The sequence below is a fragment of the Symphalangus syndactylus genome, chromosome 18, assembly GCF_028878055.3.
Source record: "Symphalangus syndactylus isolate Jambi chromosome 18, NHGRI_mSymSyn1-v2.1_pri, whole genome shotgun sequence".
Taxonomy (NCBI): Eukaryota; Metazoa; Chordata; class Mammalia; order Primates; family Hylobatidae; genus Symphalangus; species Symphalangus syndactylus.
This window is the reverse complement of record NC_072440.2, coordinates 94648234-94670547: the sequence shown is the minus strand read 5'-3', so window position 1 is coordinate 94670547 and position 22314 is coordinate 94648234. Positions and strand designations below refer to the sequence as shown.

The 22314-nt window shown below is 36.0% G+C and overlaps 1 protein-coding gene across 4 annotated transcripts in view; it reads right to left on the bottom strand.

Annotated features, from left to right (window-relative positions):
- The window catches only part of SMC6 (structural maintenance of chromosomes 6), a 97759-nt gene that overhangs the window by 4240 nt on the left and 71205 nt on the right, over positions 1-22314 (bottom strand). For all 4 annotated transcript variants that reach the window (XM_055254167.2, XM_055254165.2, XM_055254166.2 and 1 more), the window contains 3 exons: positions 15383-15508; positions 10596-10701; positions 1056-1208 (listed from right to left, as the gene is read on the bottom strand). In XM_055254167.2, the coding sequence (XP_055110142.2) occupies positions 1056-1208; positions 10596-10701; positions 15383-15508 (385 nt within the window). The remainder of the gene's footprint in view (positions 1-1055; positions 1209-10595; positions 10702-15382; positions 15509-22314) is intronic.

Below are 22314 nucleotides of genomic sequence, written 5' to 3'. Positions count from 1 at the left end.
GTGCTATGAGTTGGTAGGTATCTGTCCATACGCAGGTAGTAGTTTTGGGGACTGTGATATGTGTATATGTGTAGGGGGAAGTAGGATATGGAATTCAGGAAAATCAACAACACTAGAACAAGCAAACAAAGATCTCAAACGTTTTTAAGGGCAACAGAATTAAGGGAGGCAGCTTAGCAGATTAAGAACAAAGAATAGAAAACCAGGAAAACCAGGAAAACCAGGAGAGAGAGGGTGGCAGCTGGTAAGAAGACATTTTAAGGCATGGAGGATATGTCTGTGGTGTCAAATACTTCAAAAAATAAGGTAAGATTAAAGCTCATTTATCATCTTTGCTAAACAAGTTTCATCTACATTCAGATTACAGTACATTGAGGAAACTGAGATATGCAGAAGAAAATAATTGCTAATTTATGAGAACTTACAATATGCCTGAACCACAGTAAGTATAATGTATGAAAGACACCATTCGAGCCTCACTCTAACCCTGAGAGGTAGGAATTAGTAATAATGTTGTTTTGTAGATGAAGAAATTGAGACCCAATAAGTAGAGATATTTTTCCTGCCAGAGGTAGGTCTCAGATCCTATGCTTTTTAACTGGAATTTCAAAAGTTCTTGCTCGCTTGTGTTCTATACATTGTTCTGAAATGTGTGGGTATGAAGGAACAGTAAACGGTGGCTGGGGTGAGTCAAAGCCAGGTGGTGAACAGGTTATAATTTTGTATTAAAACAAAAAATCTGAACATATTTATGGGTTGATGAAAATAAGCTGGGAGAGAGGGTGAGGGAGAAAACGCAGATATGATGGAAGGCACGGATATCCATGCTGGGCGAGAAGAGGAGGACCCCTCCAGGGTCTCTAGGGGTACTGTGTGCCTAGAAGCAAGGGAGAGAACTCTAGTTCTTTACTTCTTCCCCACTACTGGTCACAGACTAAAGAGTCAGGGCAGGATCTTTCCTGTTAGTGGTAAAACTAAAGAGATTTCCTTCCTTTAGAAATACATGTTTCAAACAAACAAAAAAATGAAAAAGAGAATTTAAAATTTAACAATACCATGTAGACATCAAATTCATCCAGGCATCTGAAAGGAGATTCCGCAATGGACCATAGGGAAAGAATAAAACACACCGTGGAGAAAGAACGTTCGCCTCCAGACAAGGCTCTCATGTCATTGAAAGCAGCTTTATTTCCTTCTCCAGGCTGAACCTTGAAGAGAATGAGTTGACAAGGAAAAAAAACTAAGTAAATGAAAGGCCAGATCAAATTCTTTTCAAGACAGATAAATAATAGATTTACAGTAAAAAGGAGATGGGAATAAAATGACTTAGTGATTTGGAAATATCCATTCCTTTCAAAAAATTTTACAGTAAAACAGTTATACGTATAATGGTACTTCTTGCTCTACTGCAAGAGAATAAAGCTGAAAACTTTTTTCACCATAACTGAATCTAACAGACCAAAATTCCAAAGGCTTACTAATTTAAAAATTGTTAATAAAACAATTTTTTTTTCTGAAACAGGGTCTCACTCTGCCAACCAGGCTGGAGTGCAATGGTGTGATCTTGGCTCACTGCAACCTCTGTCTCCCAGGCTCAAGTGATCCTCCCACCTCAGCCTCCCAAGTAGTTGGGACCACAGGAGTATGCCACCACGGCCAGCTAATTTTTGTATTATTATTTTTTTTCTGGGTGGAGATGAGGTTTCCCCATGTTGCCCAGGCTGGTCTTGAACTCCTTGGTTCAAGCAATCCTCCCGTCTCAGCCTCCCAAAGTGCTGGGATCACAGGTGTAAGCCACCACACCCAACCCTGAAACTTAAGCTTCAAACATTTAAAAGTGCTGAGATTTTTTGTTACTTGAATTATAGTGACACCTAGTGGTTAAACTGCATTAAAAGTAATTAGTGAACGTCAAAAGGACAGAAATCAGCTTTAAAAACCTTACAATGGCCAAAGAAATGCATTGAAATACATCTTCTAAAAGATTTAAAGGATTGCTTTAGGAATCCTTTAAAGGAACCTACGAGTTCGAGACCAGCCTGGGCAACATGGGGAAACCTCATCTCCACACACACACACACACACACACAAATACAAAAACTAGCTGGCCATGGTGGCATACTCCTGTGGTCCCAACTGCTTCGGAGGCTGAGGTGGAAGGATTGCTTGAGCCTGGGAGACAGAGGTTGCCGTGAGCCAAGATCATGCCATTGCACTCCAGCCTGGTCGACAGAGAGAGACCCCGCCTCAAAAAACATATATATATTTCTTTTGTATTGTATTTATTTTGAATTCTAAATAAAATCTTTTAAAATTTAAATAATTTTAAATTTCTTTTAAAAGCTAAATAAAATCTTTAAAAAATTCTTTACTAAATAAGGGCCCATGGAAACAATAAGAAAGCAACTAATAAAATTAACAGCAAATCATTCACACAATTTACTGAGAATATACAATAACATTAGGAAGGGTTCTATTTTTTTGACAAAATTCCAGATATACATATATGCATACAAGGTGAAAAAAGAGCAAGAACTAGTTTCACATCAATAGCAGACATATAGCTTCCAATACTTTTCAATTCACTGTTTGAAAAGTGATACTGCTCTCAAGTGAGCATTCATTTGTTTTTTAATATTAACATTATTAATATTCTAAGGTAAAAATTCCAATTCTAAACATACTCTAAAATTTTACATCTATTATAAGTCTAAACAAACCAAACCAACAATCAACCAAATAAAAATTCCCACATAAAAGCAAGAACTAAATACCAAGATGCAATCTTGCCCCCAAACTGTATTTTGCACCAATTTAATAAATGAAGCCCCAGGTAAATCTGGGGGATCTAGCTGTTACCCTCTCATCTATTACTAACGTATCATGGAACTTCAGTGTCACTTTCCTTATTGGTAAAATGAAGGCCACATAAGTTAAAGATTCCTCTGATATTCTTTTGAAAAACAGAGATGACAACATCAGAAAGTCTAGCTTGAGTTGTTTTGTATAGTTAGCTCTGGAGATAAATTATTCAAGCACTTCGAATACTTTCCTTTTTCTCCATTTTTTTTATTACAATAACAGTTTTTATAAAGAACACAAAAGTGTACAACTCAATTTTTACATGAATATATACATACACCTGGGTAACCACTACTGAGATCAAGACACAAGAATATCCCCAGCATCTAAGCAAACTATTTGTATATTACCATCCCTGAAAAGGTAACTATTATTCTGATTTTAATCACCCAAAATCAATCTTTCTGAACTTCATATGTAGAGGTTACACATACTCTTTTGTACATATACTTCATATTTATATACACTATGTACATCCTTGTAACTGGCTTCTTTCACTCACCATTGTCAGATCATCTATGTTGTGTGCAACAGCAGTTTGTTATTTTCATTGTGGAACAGTATGTCACTGTTTGAATATACCTGAATTTATCCATTTGACTCTAGGTAGACACTGGGTTGCTCTGTTTTGGGCTATGATAGATAAAACTTCTTTGAACATTTTCAAATATATCTGCTTGAGAAAATAAGCACTAATTTTTTCTTGGGTTTATGCCCAAGAATGGAGCTGCTTTAACAGACATTGACAGAGAGGTTTCCAAACTAGTTTGACCAAGTTATACTCCAACAAGCAATATATGAGAGTTGCAATTCCACATCCTCACCAACACAAAATGTTGCCAGTCTTGTTCATTTTCATCATCATAATAACGGTGTGACAGTAACTTACTGTGGTATAAATAATATTTCTCTGATGACTAAGCACTTTTTCACGTGTTTACTCACCATTTAGATACTTTAAAGTGGTTTCTGTTTAAGCCTTTTGACTATTTTAAATGTGACGTCAGTCTCTTTCTTACTACTATTTTTTAATTCCAGGTAAGTCCTTTGTTGCATGTATGCATCACAAATATCTTTTCCTAGTCTGTAGCTTCTTTTATCACTTGTTTAATGTTACTTTTTGATGAAGAGAAGTTCTTAATTTTAATAAAGTCCAAATTATCAATCTTTTCTTTTGAGTAGGTTGCTTTTTGTGTCCCATTCAAAAAATCTTCTCAAAAAAAACATGAAGACATTCTCTTCCTCTAGAAGCTTTATTGTTTTAAATTTAGGTCTACGATCAACTTCTAAATTACTTTCTGTACATAAAGTTAGGGGGTCAAACTTTGCTTACTGTTTATTACTTTTAAAAAATTTATTTTATTTTATTTTATTTTATTTTATTTTATTTTATTTTATTTTATTTTATTTGAGACAGAGTTTCGCTCTTGTTGCCCAGGCTGGAGTGTAATGGTGTGATCTCGGTTCACTGCAACCTCCGCCTCCCAGGTTTCAGCAATTCTCCTGCCTCAGCCTCCCAAGTAGCTGGGATTACAGGCATGCGCCAACATGCCCAGCTAATTTTGTATTTTTAGTAGAGATGGGGTTTCTCCATGTTGGTCAGGCTGGTCTCGAACTCCGGACCTCAGATGATCCACCCACCTCAGCCTCCCAAAGTGCCGGGATTATAGGCGTGAGCCACCACGCCCGGCCGCTTACTGTTTATTTTACCAAAAGGATATCCAACAATTTGAACCTAACACCATTCATAAGAAGACCACCCTCTTCTACAGGCTTGCAGTGGAGTCCTGTCCTTACATATATGTATGATTTATGCATATAGGTAAGGTCCTCCTCTGGTGTCTATTGTTTCATTGCTATTGTACATTTGCTTTCCACTCTCCAATTTCTTTTTTTTTTTTTTTTGTTTTTTGTTTTTTGTTTGTTTGTTTTTTTGAGACGGAGTCTTTCTGTGTCCCCAAGGCTGGAGTGCAGTGGCGCGATCTCGGCTCACCGCAACCTCCACCTCCTGGGTTCACGCCATTCTCCTGCCTCAGCCTCCCGAGTAGCTGGGACTACAGGCGCCCGCCAACACGCCCGGCTAATTTTTTGTATTTTTAGTAGAGACGGGGTTTCACTGTGTTAGCCAGGATGGTCTCGATCTCCTGACCTCGTGATCTGCCCGCCTCGGCCTCCTAAAGTGCTGGCATTACAGGCTTGAGCCACTGGGCCCAGCCACTACTCTCCAATTTCTGCTCTTATATCACTGTATCCTTCTCTCTACTTGAATTTATAATAGGCTTTTTTCCTTTTAGCATCCTGAGATAGAACTTAGATCATTACTGTTCAGCCCTCCATTTTTACTAATGTACATATTTAGAGCTATAAACTCCCTTCTGAGAAATCCTATGGCTGTATCATACAAGTTTTGATGTTTTCTTTTTATTGTTTGATTCAAAATTATCTTCTAATTTCTATTTGATTTCTTTTTTGACCTACAGATTATATAGAAATGTGCTGCCTAATTTTCTAACATTCATTAAGTTTTAAGATTATCTGTTATTTCTAATTTCATTCCACTTTACAATATATTCTGTATGACATCAATCCTTTGAAATTTGTTGAGATTTGCACTATAGCCAGGAAATGGTCTATTTTGGTAAATGTTCCACATGTACTTCAAAACAACATACAATCTGTGGTAGTTTGGCACAATGTTCTATAGTTCTGCCAATTAATTTGGTTGTGTAATTTAAATCTTATGTTGCCTTACTGACTTTTAATCTGATTGTTCTATCCATTACTGAGAAAAGTTTATTAAAATTTCCAACTGTAATTGTCAATTCTTTTACTTTGCCTTTTAGTTCTCCCAATTTTTATGTATTTTGAAGCTATGTTGTTAGGTACATACAAATTAAAAATTTTTTTAAATAACTTTTATAACCACGAAATGGCCCTTTTGGCCTCTAGTAATATTTCTTGCATAAAGTCTATTTTATTATGATAGCTTAACCAGCTTCCCTTTGGCTAATGTTTTCATGGTGTATCTTTTACCATATTTTACTTAGGATCTTCTCTGTCCTTATGTTAATATTTAAGGTGTATTTTGATAAACAGCATACAGTTAGTTTTTGTATTTTTCTTTTCAGCCTGTTTTAAATTTAATAATTTAGTGCACTTACACTTAATGTAATTACTGATATATCTAGATTTGAGCCATGCATCTCCTTCTTTCAATTTGTTCCATATGTTCTTTATTTCTCTTCCCTTTTTGCCTTCATATAATTGAGTATTTTTGTTTTCCATTCCTTTTATTTGGTCTCTGTTAGCTTTAAAATTATACATCCTTTTAAAATTCAGTGGTTACTCTAGAGATTGCAATATGTATTGCTGATGTATTAGTTTATCTTAAATTAGTATTGGTATTACTTCCTGAAAAGTACAAGAACCTTACAACAGTTTAGAACTCCACGTACTTCTATTCCCTTTTTGTGCTATTGTCATATATTTGACTTTTATAGCTTCTAAGCCCCTCAAGACTTGGGTGTCTATTCAACAATATTATTATGATTGATTTAACGGCCGAAACTGTTTTATATTTACCCATAGATTTACCTTTTGCATTCCTCTCTGTTCCTTCTGCAGTTCCATGTTTCATCTGTGACCATTTTTCTTTCATCTGAAGATGTTCTTTAGTATTTCTTGTAGGCTGAGCATACTGAAGAATAATTATTTCAGCTTTTGTTTGTCTGAAAACTAAGATGTTTCATCTTCATTTTTGAAAGGTAGTTTTGCTAGTTATTGAATTCTAGATATCAGTTTTTAAAAACAATTCTGCTAGCACTTTAAAGTCTGTCAGGTTAACACTGACCTTCACAATTTCTGTTAAAAAGTCTGCCGTCGGTTTTATTGCTGCTCTTTGGAAACTAATGCATATTTTTTCTCTTGCTACTTACAAAAAGGTAAGGTTACCTCTGTTTTTGGTTTTCAACTATTTGACTATCATATACATTTTAGGTGTGGTTTTCTTTATATTTACCTCACTTGTAGGCTGCTGAGGTTTCTGAATCTAGATTGATGTATTTCAGTTTTTAAAACTCTCAAACATTATCTCTTCAAATATTCTTTCTGCTCATTCTCTGTTCTATCCTATCGGGACTCCAATTATGTTAAACTTGCTGGTTGTGCTCCTCTTATCTCAAACTCTGTTCAGTGTTTTCTGTTTTTATGCTGTTCAATTTAGATATTTCCTTTCGACCTGCCTTGATTTGTTAATTTTGTCTTCTGTTGTGTCCAGTTGGCTGTTAAATCCATCCAATGAGTTCTTAATTTCAGATACTGCACTTTTCATTTTTACAATATTCTTGTAGCTTCCAATTCTGTACTGAAATTGTGGATTCCAATTCTATGTTGAAACTCTGGATCTGTTTTGTCCATTTTGTTTATGATTAACTCTATGTTCTTTAACAAATTAATCATGGTTAAAAATACTAGTTTGCTTTCTCTTGTAATTATCATCTGGTAGTCTGGTTCTATTTCCTACTTTAAAAAAAATTATCAGTCACCTTTCCATGCTTCTTCACATATGTGGTAATTTTTACAGCTTTAAGTATAAATGAAATATAATAAGCTGCATATATTTAAAGTGTACAATTTGATAAGTCTTCCAATTTTATTCTTCATTTTCAAAGTTGTTTTGGCTATTTTAGTCCCTTCGCATTTCTATATGAATTTTAGGATCAGCTTGTCAATTTCTACAAAAACGTCTGCTGGCATTTTAATGAAAATTGAGTTGAGTCAGTCTGTATATCAATTTGGGAAGAACTTACTTCTTAATAATACTGAGTCTTCTGATCTAGCAACACCCTATATCTCTCCATTTATTTAGATCTTCTTTAGCTTCTCAGTATCTATTTTAGTAGTTTTCAGTGTACAGGTCTTGAATATCTTCTGGCAGATTTTTCCCTAGGTAGTTTATATTTTTGATGCTAATATAAATAGTATTTTTTAAAATTTCAATTTCTAATCATTTGGTGCAAGTATATAGAAATGTAATTCATTTTTGCATACTGATTGTGTCTGCAACCTTGCTAGTTATGACTTCAACTAGTTCTAGTAGCTCTTTTTGTAGATTCCATCAGATTTTCTGCAGAGATAACCATATTATTTGTGGATCAGAAGAATTTTACTTCTTCCGTTCCAATATATATGCCTTTTAGTTCTTTTTCTGGGCTAACTGCACTGGCTAGAACCTTTAGTTCTACTTCTGAATATAAATGGTGAGCGTGGACAGAACTGCTTTCTTCCTGATCTTAGAGATAAGCACTCAGTCTTTATTACCTAATGCTTGATATTTTGTGTAAAAGATCAATGGCGTCTCCAAATGTACAATATTTCACTAAAGAGGGGCCCCCTTTCCTTATATTAGGCTTCAGGTATGATAAGGCTCACAGTCAATAAGGGAGAAAGCTGGGTTGGGCTTAAATTGCAACTTTCCTAAGACTTAGTCCATTTATTATTCATAACTGTTCCTTGGGCCAACTGTGCAAGAACTCAGGAATTGACTAACAGAAATACTAGTTAGGTGCCTAGCAGTTCCCTTCCCAAGTTTCTACTCTGTCTTGTCAGCCCTCCTACTACTACTAGACTACTCAAAGTCCAGAATCAGCAAACACTCCCAGGAAAGAAAACATCCAGCAACTGTCAGCTCACCTTGGACAGGCTCCCCTATCCCTTGGAATTCCAATTTGTCTACTCATTATTGTTTAGACAGCTTTCCAATGTCTTTAAAAATAAAAGTTTTGTTAATTTCCCTGGCTTTTTCATAGTCTGCAGTGAGAACAATAGATTACCATGACATACTACCTTCCCTATCAATAAGCACAATTCCTCCCAATACTTTCAAAATTGTATCTTTAATAATTGGGTCTTTTAAAAACCAAAGGTGGGTAAAGAGGAGTTACCCATGATCTACCAGTAGAAATTAAAGAGAGAGTAAAGGTTAACTTTCTAATATGGTTAAAATGCAGAGCTTTTAAACAAAAAAGATGTTCCAAAAATTTAATATTTATTCTAAGTATTAAAATGAAAGGATAAGATTTATGGTAACTAAAAGTAGTAGGTAATTATTTGAAAATTCTGCCCCAGAATATTTAGAGTGGGTAGTTGTTCCTGACCTCTTGACTACACATTTTTTTTAATGCCATATCTCCATACACCCTCTTTTAACACGATTATGAAAGAATCCATAAAATCAAGTTGAACACGGTAGCTTTTTTTACTCAAAAGTGGCCAGATCTAGGGACAACTTCAGAAGTAAATAGTATAAACACAATTAAGTGGGGAAGAACCATCTTTGCTTCCTTTTAAGAGACTGGAGACTATGTACTTTCCATAAAGTCCCAAATAATTTAAAATGCTGTGTAAATTTTAAAAGAGAACTAGTGGAGTAGAAAGACAAGGTAAATACTTGTCACTGAAAAAAAATTCCCAATTTTCACCCTAAGAAAATAATGTGTTTGTCAAATGGTATTTCTAGTTCTAGATCCCTGAGAAATCACCAAACTGACTTCCACAATGGTTGAACTAGTTTACAGTCCCACCAACTGTAAAAGTGTTCCTCCACATCCTCTCCAGCACCTGTTGTTTCCTGACTTTTTAATGATCGCGATTCTAACTGGTGTGAGATGGTATCTCATTGTGGTTTTGATTTGCATTTCTCTTGATGGCCAGGATTATAAATCATGCTGCTATAAAGACACATGCACACATATGTTTACTGCGGCACTATTCACAATAGCAAAGACTTGGAACCAACCCAAATGTCTCAAAACGATAGACAGGATTAAGAAAATGTGGCACATATACACCATGGAATACTATGCAGCCATAAAAAATGATGAGTTCACGTCCTTTGTAGGGACATGGATGAAACTGGAAACCATCATTCTCAGTAAACTATCGCAAGGACAAAAAACCAAACACCACATGTTCTCACTCATAGGTGGGAACTGAACAATGGGAACACATGGACACAAGAAGGGGAACATCACACTCCGGGGACTGTTGTGGGGTGGGGGGAGGGGGAAGGATAGCATTAGGAGATATACCTAATGCTAAATGACGAGTTAATGGGTGCAGCACACCAACATGGCACATGTATACATATGTAACAAACCTGCACATTGTGCACATGTACCCTAAAACTTAAAGTATAATAATTAAAAAAAAAAGAAAATAATGTGTTTGTCTAAAAATAAAATCTACGTTAGCAGCTTTATTTAGTAAGATCAATTTAAATTCAACACATTGGCAAAGACCATCCTTAATCAAAGACAACAGGTTAAAGTTTATCGATGTTTTATCAAAAGAAAAGAAGCAGGCTGGGCATGGTGGCTCACACCGATAATCCCAGCACTTTGGGAGGCCAAGGCAGGAGAATTGCTTGAGGCCAGGAGTTTAAGACCAGCTTGGGCAACATAGTGAGACCTTGTCTATACAGAAAAAAAAAAAAAAAAAAAAATTAGCTGGGCATGGTGCCATGCACCTATACTCCTAGCTACTTGGGAGGTGGAGGCAGGAGGGTCGCTTGAGCCCATGAGTTCAAGGTTACAGTGAGCTATGATTGTACCACTGCACTCCAGCCTGGGCAACAGAGTAAGACTCTGTCTCTAAAAAACACCCAACAAAAATAGAAAAGAAAAGAAACAACTAGTTTTTCTAATGATTAGGATGAAAAGAATTAGGATACTTACTGATATACTTAGAGTTTCATTCTTGTGGTCAAAATTCATTTTTCCACAATAGGCCCGCTGAGATAGTAAGTTGTCAAAGTACAATTTGCATCGTAAAGTCAAACACCTTGAAATTTAAAAATTAGGCACATTAAAAAGAGGGCAAAGATTTTTTAAAAACTATATTCAGCATGATCTAAGCATGTTAGAAAACCAGATGGAAATATGCCAAAATGTAAACGTTAGTTACTCATTTAATAGTTGAGTTTTAGGTAATATTTTTTGCCTTGTGTCTTTATATTCATTTATGTCCCTACATTTTCACCAGTTCATTTACTTTTATAACAAAAAAATTAATGAAATGAATTAAAGAGTCATCTCACATTTAATATGACCCATTATACCATAGTCAGTGCTTAGGAATGTATCAGTCATTCAACTAATTAATAATCTAAGGCATTACCCTAATACATTCCAAAGGTATCTTGTCCTTGAGAGGATTAACTGTAATGGTGACAAGATAAACGGACAAAGTATCTATTTATTTGCCTCCTTCTAACTTCACAGTAGCAAAAAAGCTAAGGGCACTCTCTTAAGCACTGGGTACCTCTAATGCCTTACACTTTGCTTGGCACAATGCAAACTCTATCTTTCCTTCTCTATATATTAGATGGCATTTTACTGTAAGGAACTTTCCCTTCTTCCTCAATTCTTTATTTCCTTATTTAACTTTCTATTTATCAGAATAGATTAGGGAGTCTGATATTCATTGACTTTATGTTTACATTATTCACACCATCTATTACTATCCTTACCGAGATCCTCAAACTGTCCTAGATTTTTCCAATGGGCACCCCTTCAAGCTGGATCATGTGTCCTTTTATCATGACTCCCCTTTTTTTTTTTTCAGCCCTTCCTTCCTCTCTGCAATAGTATGAGGCTCATCTGTACCTTCCCTGCCCAGCTCTGGAATCTGCCATTTCTCCATGCAGCCTTGGTTTCTTTTAGTGGGGAATGGTATTTAGAAAATAAAATCTGCATGGTAACTCACTGGCTATGGTTTCATAACATCTTTGCTCCCTAGTAAGCCTAAGGCTCATTTCTCTGGTACTCTTTTCCTTCCTATTTCCCTCCCTAAACTGCATTAAATTCCCACACTAGAAATCACTGATAGCCTGAGTTTCCTTCTGCTGCCACAGCAACCACTGCTAGCTGGTTTTCAGTTTTCTGTTAACTTTTCTTTCAATACAGATATGTATTCATTCATTGCTTCCATTCATGGGATGTCTAAAAGAGATTGTTGTCATAAAATGGCAAAGTTCTCCAGAGTAAAGACATAAACAATTTTAAAAATCAGGTCATTTTTACTCCCCTCCTAAGACTGAGTAAACAATATGAAATATGTCAGTGGTGAAGAATCATATGAAGGTAATACAGGCATACTTCAGAAATACTGCAGGTTCAGTTCCAGACTACCACAAAAAAGGTGAATATTGCAATAAAGTGAGTCACACACATTTTTTGGTTTCCCACTGCATACAAAAGTTTTGTTTACACTATTGTTGATATTTTGACTTCCTCCCATGAATCATAAATGTTCTTAATGGTATCTAGAATGATGAGTCCTTTCCAGAAGGTTTTCAATTTACTCAGATCGATTAGAGGAATCACTATGTACAGCAGCTATGGTCTTACAAAACGTATTTCTTAAATAAAAGACTTGAAAGTTAAAATTACTCCTTGATCTACAGGTTACAGAATGGATGTTAGTAGGCATGAAAACAACATTAATCTCCTTGTATATCATATCAGCTCTTGGGTGACCAGGTGCACTGTCAATGAGCAGTAACATTTTCCAAGAAATATTTTCTTCTGAGCTATAGGACTCAATAGTGGGCTTAAAATATTCAGTAATCCATGATGCTATAAACAGATGTGCTCTCATCAGGCTTTGTTTTTCCATTTGTAGAGCACATACAAAGTAGATTTAGCACAATTCTTAAGGGTCCTAGGATTTTCAGAATGGTAAATAAACATTGGCTTAAACTTAAAGTCACTAGCTTCATTTGCCTCTAATAAGAGATTTGACCTATCCTACGAAGCCAGGCATTGACTTCTCCTTTCCAGCTATGAAAGTCCTAGATGGTATCTTCCAATACAAGGCTGTTTTGTCTGTGTTGAAAATCCATTGTTTAGTGTAGCCACTTTCATCAGTTATCTTGGTCAGATCTTCTGGATAATGTGCAGCTTCTACATCAGCGCTTGCTGTTTCACCTTGCACTTTTATATTACAAAGACGGCCTCTTTCCTTCAACCTCATGAACAAACCTCTGCTAGCGTCATACTTTTCTTCTGCAGCTTCCCCACCTTTCTCAGCCTTCATCGAATTGGAGAGTTAGGGCATTGCTCTGGATTAGGTTTTGACTTAAGGGAATGTTGTAGCTGCTTTGATCTTCTATCCAGACCATTGGAACTTTCTTCATATTAACAATAAGGCTGTTTAATTTTCTTATCATTAGTGTGTTCACCGGAATAGCACTTTTAATTTCCTTCAAGAACTTTTCCTTTGAATTTACAGCTTGGCTAACTGGCACAAGAGGCCTAGCTTTTGGCTTATCTTGGCTTTTGACATACCTTCCTCACTAAGCTTAATCATTTCTAGCTCTTGATTTAAAGTGATAGAAATCCTACTCTTCCTTTCACTTGGATACTCAGAGGTCACTGTAAGGCTATTAACTAGCCTAATTTCAATACTGCTGTGTCTCAGGGAATAGGGAGGCCCAAGGGGACAGAGAGATGAGGGAATCAATAGCCAGTCAGTAGAGCAGGAAGAACACACACGACATTTGTTGATTAAGTTTGCTGTCTTATATGGGCAGTTTGTGGCACCCGAAAACAATTTGAACAGTAACAAAGATCACTGATGACAGATCACAACAGATTAATAATAATGAAAAAGTCTGAAATATTGCAAAAATTAAACAAAATATGACACAGAGACGTAAAGTGATCATATGCTGTTGGATAAATGGTGCTGACAGACTTGGTTGAAGCAGGCTTGCCATAAACCTTCAATTTGTAAAAAATGCAATGTTTGTAAAGTGCAGTAAAGTGAACTGCAATAAAATGAGCTATGCCTGTAAACTGTAAGACCAGTGCTTTACAAAAGACCTTTTAAATACAAATTTCTGAGTAATGATATAAAAATAAATCCTACTGCATCTGGAACAGATTTATGTAGTAATAGAGATTGGGTTTATTCTTCTGCCTGAAACTAAAAAATGAGACAATATATAAAACAACCGTTTTCAGACTCTGGCTATCTTCAGGCTCCACATCTAATTCTAGTTCTCTTGCCACTTCCACCATATCTGCAGTCACTTCCTCCGCTGAATCCCTCAAGGACATCCAAGGGGGTTGGAATTAACTTCTTCCAAACTCTGAAGGTTTTCACACTCTGGCTATCAGATAGTGACTATCTGGTCATTTGACTAGAACTGCCTGCTAGTTCTAGGAAACAAACAAATTGAACCCCACCAATGCCCCACACTGCTCTTCACCGACAGAGGACAAGGGAGTAGAAACCAAAGTACAGCTGTTGCTCTTGTTTCAGGAGCTGGAGCTGGAGCTGGGAGTCTGGGGAGGCAAAATAAACTCCAGAGGATCTATAAAGGGTTCTGCTCCAGTCTTGAGCTGAGTAGAGGTCAGTGCATAGGTGTGAGGACACCATCTGAGGCTGGGAAAAGAAATATCCAAAGGAAATAGAAGTAATTCCGACAACTCACACACAACCAGGAATAGTTCATGTTCTTACTGGCCAGAGTGAAAACCTCGTGATTTACAAGGTATCGGTAGAGTACTCAGAATAGCACTGCCTCAGAGGTAGGAAAAATTAGCCCACAACCAACGGCTGCTCTGATCTCCTCTTGTTAGGCTTAAAAGTAGCCTCAAAAGGGTAAAAATGGGTCCTATTTAATTCAAGCCCTACGAATATGCCTGTAAAACTGAAATAGGAATTTCAAAAACCTATAGTTTCACTAAGGAATATAAGAGCTAGGTACATTTTTTTTTTTATTTGTACAGGCTTAAGATGGTAGAATTTTTGGTGTAAAGACAGTTTTAAAAAGCATATTACTGAAGGAATTTGCCTGGAGAAAAACAGAGGCAAATGGAAGGACTAGGGCTGTCTCGGATTCATGTATATTAAAGGGCCGTCCCTCCCTATCAATTATCCTGTTTATTTCTGTCACTTGTGATCAGTTGGAGTCAATCTATCTCTGTGAGTCTGTACATCTCTGGATATGTTAATATCCAGTTTCCCTAATTCTGTATTCATTTATCCAACCAATGTATATTGGTATGTATCAGGTACGGTTATAGAAACTAGAGATACAGCAGTAAACAAAACAGAGTTTCTGCATTCATGGAGCTATGTCATTCTAGTACATTATGGTAAATCAACTAAGGTATTACCTTTATAGTTCCTACCAAATGCTTGTATCCATTAAAAACATGCAATAGCCAAGGGTAAAACAGGCTATTTTAGAACCAATGAGTTCCCTTTCAAAGGACCTATTCATGCATAAAGGACCTATTAAGCATAAGGAATATCTAACAGAGTAGAAAAGTTGGATAGGCTCACCATAAAGAGCCCTTCAGATTCGGAATTGTCTGATTAAATTAGAGAATCCTAAGAACTGAATAACAAAGCAAGTATTAATAGTCTCTGCTATAACAGAATTATATAAAGTGAAAACAGAGAAACACAAAAATGTATAATATATAGTAATGTTTTTCAATGTACTTACCTTCTAAATTGTTGGTATGTTTTGAATCTGTGCTCCATGATTTCTCCCAGTAATTTAATAAACTTTTTTAAAGTCCTTACTTTATTATCCAGATCAAGATAGGTCTCTCTTGCTTCTTGGTACTGCCTATTATATAAACAAAATATTATGTAAAAAATATGGCACATGTAAAAAACATAAGAGTAGAATCTCAAACAGATTTAACTGGGAAGAACAGGGAGGGGCAGAGAGTACTAAGGGGGCCTAGTGGCAGTCAATTTCATAAATTTCCAGTCAAATTACACTCCCAGAATGAAAGGGTGGTATGGAATGAGAAAGTGCTACCCTGACAGGGAAGGTACAAGGTCCAAGCCCTAGAGGAGGCAGAGACAGTGTGTGAACAAGTGCCCTGGTATGGCCTAGAGGTGGCAGATCTTAGAGAATGCTAGCAAATACACACCTTCAAAAAGGGAAGGGGTCACACTGGAAGAAAGGTTTCCTTCAGTGACAGATGCCAATAAAAGAAAAAAAGAACTCAAGCCAGCATTAGAATCCACCCTCCCCTGTCCTAAACAAGATAAGATCAAAGAGGCAGAGATGGCATGGCTACTCAGAGTGCTATTACAAAAGGCAACAGCCTATTACTGTGGCAAGCCTGTAACTGAATTAGTATGAAAGGCAACCCTGGTCGAGGCTCCCACAGCTACCCTTCCCATTCTCCTTCAAATAACTGGTCCAGGAAAATTCAACTAATTAAAAAAATAAGTAACAAAAAACGCACTGGCACAGCATCCAGATATTTATGGGGAAAATACGAAAAAGAACAGCAAAACTCTCCTACAGACAAAGAAAACTTACTAGAACAGTGTTGCCACAAAGCAGATGAAAATTATAACTGAACACCATAAATTAAAACAAAACAAGAGGCCAAGTATATTGGCTCACACCTATAATCCCAGCATTTTGGAAGGCCAAGATGAGAGGATCGTTTGAGTCCAGGAATTAGAGACCAGCTTAGACAATATAACGAGACTCTGTCTCTACAAATAATAAAATAAAAATTAGCCAGGTGTGGTGGCATGTGCCTGTGGTCCCAGCTACTCAGGAGGGTGAGGCACAGGATCACTTGAACCCAGAAGTTCAAGGCTGCAGTGAGCCATGATTGTACCACTGCACTCCAGCCTGGGTGACAGAGCAAGAGCCTGTCTTAAAGAATAAAAACAAACAAACAAACAAACAAACAAACACAAACATTAGACAAGTGCTACCAGGAAGGAATACTTCAAAGCAGACCGAAATGAAAGAATAGATACACAAAAGAAGGTAATAATCAAATAAGAGGAGTAGGTAAAGCAAGAGAACCCATGGACGGGAAGGTAGGAGGGCTAGAACCTCCTCCTAAAAAGAACACACACAGATATGAAGACAAAATGAGAAGATGCATAGGAGAAAAGAGAAAATCGGAAAACACATAGATGGAAATAAAGAACATAAATGAGAAAATCAAGCAAAATGAAAAAAAACAGACAAAATGGTTAGACAAAATAATAACTAGAGAAGATATAGATATTCAACATTATAACTAAAGACCTCAAAAAACACCAAAACAATGAAACAAAATATTTTAAAGTAAAATTCAACAAAATTTTTAAGAACTAAAAGACTTAAATCTAAATACTGAAAAAGCAATGTTTAGCAATGAAAAAATCACTGAATTCTAACATTCTGGACAAGTTACAGGACATAATAGACAAGCACCAACATAAACAAGATGCTCAGGAGAAAAAGTATGAGCTAAGGATTTTATATTAGGTCAAACTATCCTTCAAACATAAAAGCTAAAGACAAATTCTTATCAACTTGTAAAACATAGAAAAGATTCATACACGCCGTTCTCAAGCAAAAAAGAACAACTTTTCAAATGGCTGCATAGTCATGTGGAAAAAGACAAAATCTATTCCTCAAACCATACATGAAAATAAACTCCAAATAAATCACAGATATCATACAAAAATGGAATACAGAAGTACTAAAAAATCATAGGTAATTAGAACATGTGGAAAAAGGAACAAGAAAAAAAATCATAGGTGAATACCTCCATAACCTAGACGTAGAGAAAAGCATTTTAACTATGACCCAAAATCCAGATGTAATCAAAGAACGACAAATTGAACTAAATAAAAATAATCTTTTCATGGCAAAAAATATATATGCAAATTCAAAAAAGAAATCAAGAGAAAAATTTGCAATATTTGGCTAATACTCCATATATATATATGTTAAAAACTTAAACTTTGAGGGGAAAAACACCATAGAAACATAATTTTAAAAAAGAATAGATAATTCACAAGGTATAAAAATGATTCTTAAATATATGAAAAAATGTTGAGTTTTATTCATAATGATGGAATGTAATTAAAGTTACATTAATATACAATTTCTCAGCCATCAGACAGGCACAAATTACAAAGCTTAACTATACACTATACACTTTGTTCGCAAAGTTGGGGAAAAAGTATCCTCTCTCATACAGGTTGAGCATTCCTAATCCAAAAATTTGAAATTTGGCCAGGTACGGTATCTCACGCCTGTAATCCCAGCAATTTGGGAGGCGAAGGCAGGAGGATCACTTGAGTTCAAGAGTTCGAGACCACCCTGGCCAACATGGTAAAACCCTGTCTCTACTAAAAATACAAAAATTAGCTGGGCATGGTGGCAGGTGCTTGTAATCCCAGCTTCTTGGGAGGCTGAGGCAGGAGAATTGCTTGAATCCAGGAGGCAGAGGTTGCAGTGAGCCAAGATCGTGCCGCAGCTCTCCAGCATGGGCAACAGAGTGAGACTCTGTCCCAAAATGCAAACCAAAAATCTGAAATTCAAAATACTTCAAAATCTGAAACATTTCAAGCACTGATATGATGCCAAAAGTGAAAAATTCCACACCTGACCTCATGGGACAGGTTGCAGTCAAAATGCAGGCACACAATGCAGTTTATTTATTCACTGTCCCCAAGGGAAAAGAGACCTTCCTAGCCCCCTTCAGCTGTGATGTATCTTTTCTGTACATGTATGACATACATACATGGATATGTATGTCACATTTTTTACTAAGTACTTCAGCGTGAATAAGTGTAAGAAAACGACTGCTTATATAAATTCAGAATCAGGAATTGACAGTGATGTCAAACAACCACAGACTGTTTACATGGACGGCTAAGATAGTAACACCTTCACTTTCTGATGATTCAGTTGTATACAAACTTTGTTCCGTGCAAAAAATTATTTAAAAATTACATAAAATTACCTTCAGGCTATGTGTGTAAGGTGTATATAAAACATAAATGAATTTTTGTGTTTAGATTTGGGTCCTATCTCCAAGATATCTCATCTATATGCCAATATTCCAAAATCCAAAATACTTCCCGGTTCTAGGCGTTTTGGATAAGGAATACTCAACCTGTACAATGTTGGCGCAAATGCAAAAATGATACACACCCTATAGAGAAGGTTTGAAAATATCTAACAAAACCACTTACACATTTATGCTTCAAACTAGTAAAGTCACTTCTGGAAAATTACTATGAAGATACAGATTCGAACACTTATATGATGCCACAAGTGTATCCAATAATACACATACACATGTGTGCGTGCATGTGCAAGATAATTCACTGCAGCATTATCTGTAACTGCAAAATACTGGAAATAACCAAAATGCACACACACAGAATGATTGAATAAACTATGGTACAGATCAATGTGTGTGTGCAGACTCACAAAACAGAGTACAATGAAGCTATAAAAAGAATGAGGAAGATCTCAATGAACTGATATGGAGTGATCTTCAGGTACACTGGTGAATGATAAAAGCAAGACAGTTGACTACCTTTTGTGAAAAAAAGTAGAGGAACCATGGAAAAAAGAAAACACATATGAACTTGCTTACTTTCACAAATAAATAAAAAACATGAAAGATAGAAAATAAAAAAGAACTGTTGCCTATAGGGAGTGGGCCAGGGGAAATGGGGTGGAAGGGATGAAAGAGGGAGAACATTTCCCTGAATATACTTTTGTTTATGGCTTTGACTTGTGAAAACATGTTAATTTCTACATATTCCCCTCAAAGAGAAATTAAATAAACAAGGATCAGAGAAATCTAAAATTGAATGCAAACAAAAACAAAAGCATTTCTAAATCAAGTCAATTAATAACTACAACAATAAAGAAAAATCTAATCCAAATAACTTTAGAACAGAGTAAATTTACTAACTAGTACAGAAAAAATAATTGCAAACACATCTTGAATGTTTTTCAGTAATTTTCTTTTTGTAGATATATATTGTGGAACTGAGTAAATATTAACGTTATTGAGAGCCAGAATTCCTCCTGTGGAGGAGAAAAAGACAGAAACAAGGAATAGGTTAAGGTTAAAAAGCCCTTTGTGGGATTGGACTGCCACTGGAGACACCAATACAAACTCATGTGTTTGATTCTGTTAACTGAAAGGTACTGGAAGAAATGCTACCCCAGCAACAATTAGCATCCCTAAAATCCAAATTTTGTTTTTAGGTATCATTCCTTTAAAAAAGGAACCAGGGCTCTTTGGAGAAGTTACTGACTCCAAGGCTGGGTCAGGTATAGAATGAGCTTGAAATATTTTGTTATGTCACAAAGTTTAAAAATGCTATTTAAAAAAAAAAAAAAAAAAAAAACAAGAAGGAAAGCATGTTAAGAAAATGCAGGAACCAGCTTGAAGAGCCTCCATTTGACCAAAGATGGAACAATTTAAATCTTAAAATAGACCACGCAGTGGCTCATGCCTGTAATCCCAGCACTTTGGGAGGCTGAGGTGGGAGGATCACTTGAGCCCAGGAGGCAGAGGTTGCAGTGAGCCGAGATCCTGCCACTGAACTCCAGCCTGGACAACAGAGTGAGACCCTGTCTCAAAAAAAGAAAATCTTAAGATAAACATGGACTGTAAATGACTACAGTCCATTGAGTAAAACAGAAATCTGTGGAAACTGAATGCAAATGAAAACATTTCCAAATCAAGTCAATTAATAACTGTAACAGTAATGAGAGAAAAACCTAATCCAAGTAACTTTAGAACACAGTAAATTTACTAAATACCAGAAAAAAAAAATTGTAAACACATCTTGCAGAGGGGATTTGGCAATAATTGCAAAGTCCATATTGCAAAGGCAAGTAAATAAATTAACAAATAGATAAATTGGAGATAACGTAGGCTCTTCCTTACAAGTGACTGATAAATATGAAGGATGCAACAGAATTGAAAAATCCTCATTTTGCAAGCAGTAAAGATTCGTTCAGGTAAGAATCATTAGCAGATGATAAATCTAGGGATGAAAATATGCTGAAAAGCAGGATACTGGCAGAGTTGCAAAGTGTCTGTCTGCAGAATGTTTATTAGTTGCAAGGGAAAAAATAGTAAAGCATATAATGGAAAAACCAATTAACACCTTTACTGGGTGGTCAAAATTAACATCATCAGTAAGACAGAGAGAGAGAGAAATAGATAGATAGATTATATGCCTCTGGATGTGATACCCAGAAAAAGATACATCATCATTTCTGTAGCATTCTGGCCAAGAACACATATGAACCTAATTATGAGAAAAAAAAGTCATATAAAATCAAAACAAAGAGCATTTTGTAAAAGAGCATGACAAATGAAATACACGACCCTAGACTGCATCTGATGTCGTAGGAAAGACGTGGAGAACAGTCAACATTGGAATTGGACTACAGGTACCAATGTTAAGTTTCCTGTACTTTATAACAGTATTGTGGTTATGTAAGATAATACTCTTATTCTTAGGGAATATATTGAAGTACTAAGAGGTAAAGGGTCATGATTTATGAAACCTACTTTTGAATGGTACAGAAAAAAAATGTAAAGAAATGTGAGTGTATGTATATGTGTGCATGTATACATGCTAAACATATATGGCCTTTCAATAATGTTCGAAGTTTTATGATTTTTGATAGAGATGTCCCTCAGTATCTGCGAAGGAACTAGTTCCAGCGCCCCCTGGGCAGATACCAAAATCCATGAATCCCTTTTATAAATGTCATAATATTTGCATATAACCTATATACATCTTCCTGTATACTTTAAATCATCTCTAGAGATTACTTATTATACCTAAGACAATGTAAATGCTATGTAAATACTTGTTACACTGTATTCTGTATTTTAAAAAAAATTTGTATTAGTTACTATTGCATTCTTTTGCTGTTGTTTTTGAGTTTTTTCTCCCAGTCTTTTCAATCTGTGGTTGGTTGAACCTGTGGATATGGAACCAGTGGATACAGAGAGCCAACTGTATTTACAATAATGGATGCATGTCTATGGCAACTGGATCTAGGTAATTTCTCTATTCAATACATTATTAATTCCAAATGGGAAAATCCACTAGGATTAAAATTTTGTTTGAGCTCCAGTTGCTTCTTAAATCATTACTGCAATTATTTTATTTTATAACTAACAGAAAGAGAAATGTAATATGTGAGTGACTAGCACACTATGGAATTAAAATTGATTTTGCACAGAAAAATAAATAGCTTTTGCTCAGGTTACTAAATTCACCGAATAAATTAACAATGAAAATCAGAAAGAACATCATAAAGCCACAATAACTAAAACAGTATGGTTTTTTAACAACTGCCTGTGGCCAGGTGTGGTGGCTCATGCCTGTAATCCCAGCACTTTGGGAGGCTGAGGCAGGTGGATCACTTGAGGTCAGCAGTTCAAGACCAGCCTGGTAAACATGGCAAAACTCCAGCTCTACTAAAAATACAAAAAATTAGCTGCGTGTGGTGGTGCATGCCTGTAATCCCAGCTACTCAGGAGACTGAAGCAGGATAATCGCTTGAACCCAGGAGGCAGAGGTTGCAGTGAGCCAAGATCACACCACTGCACTCCAGCCTGACAG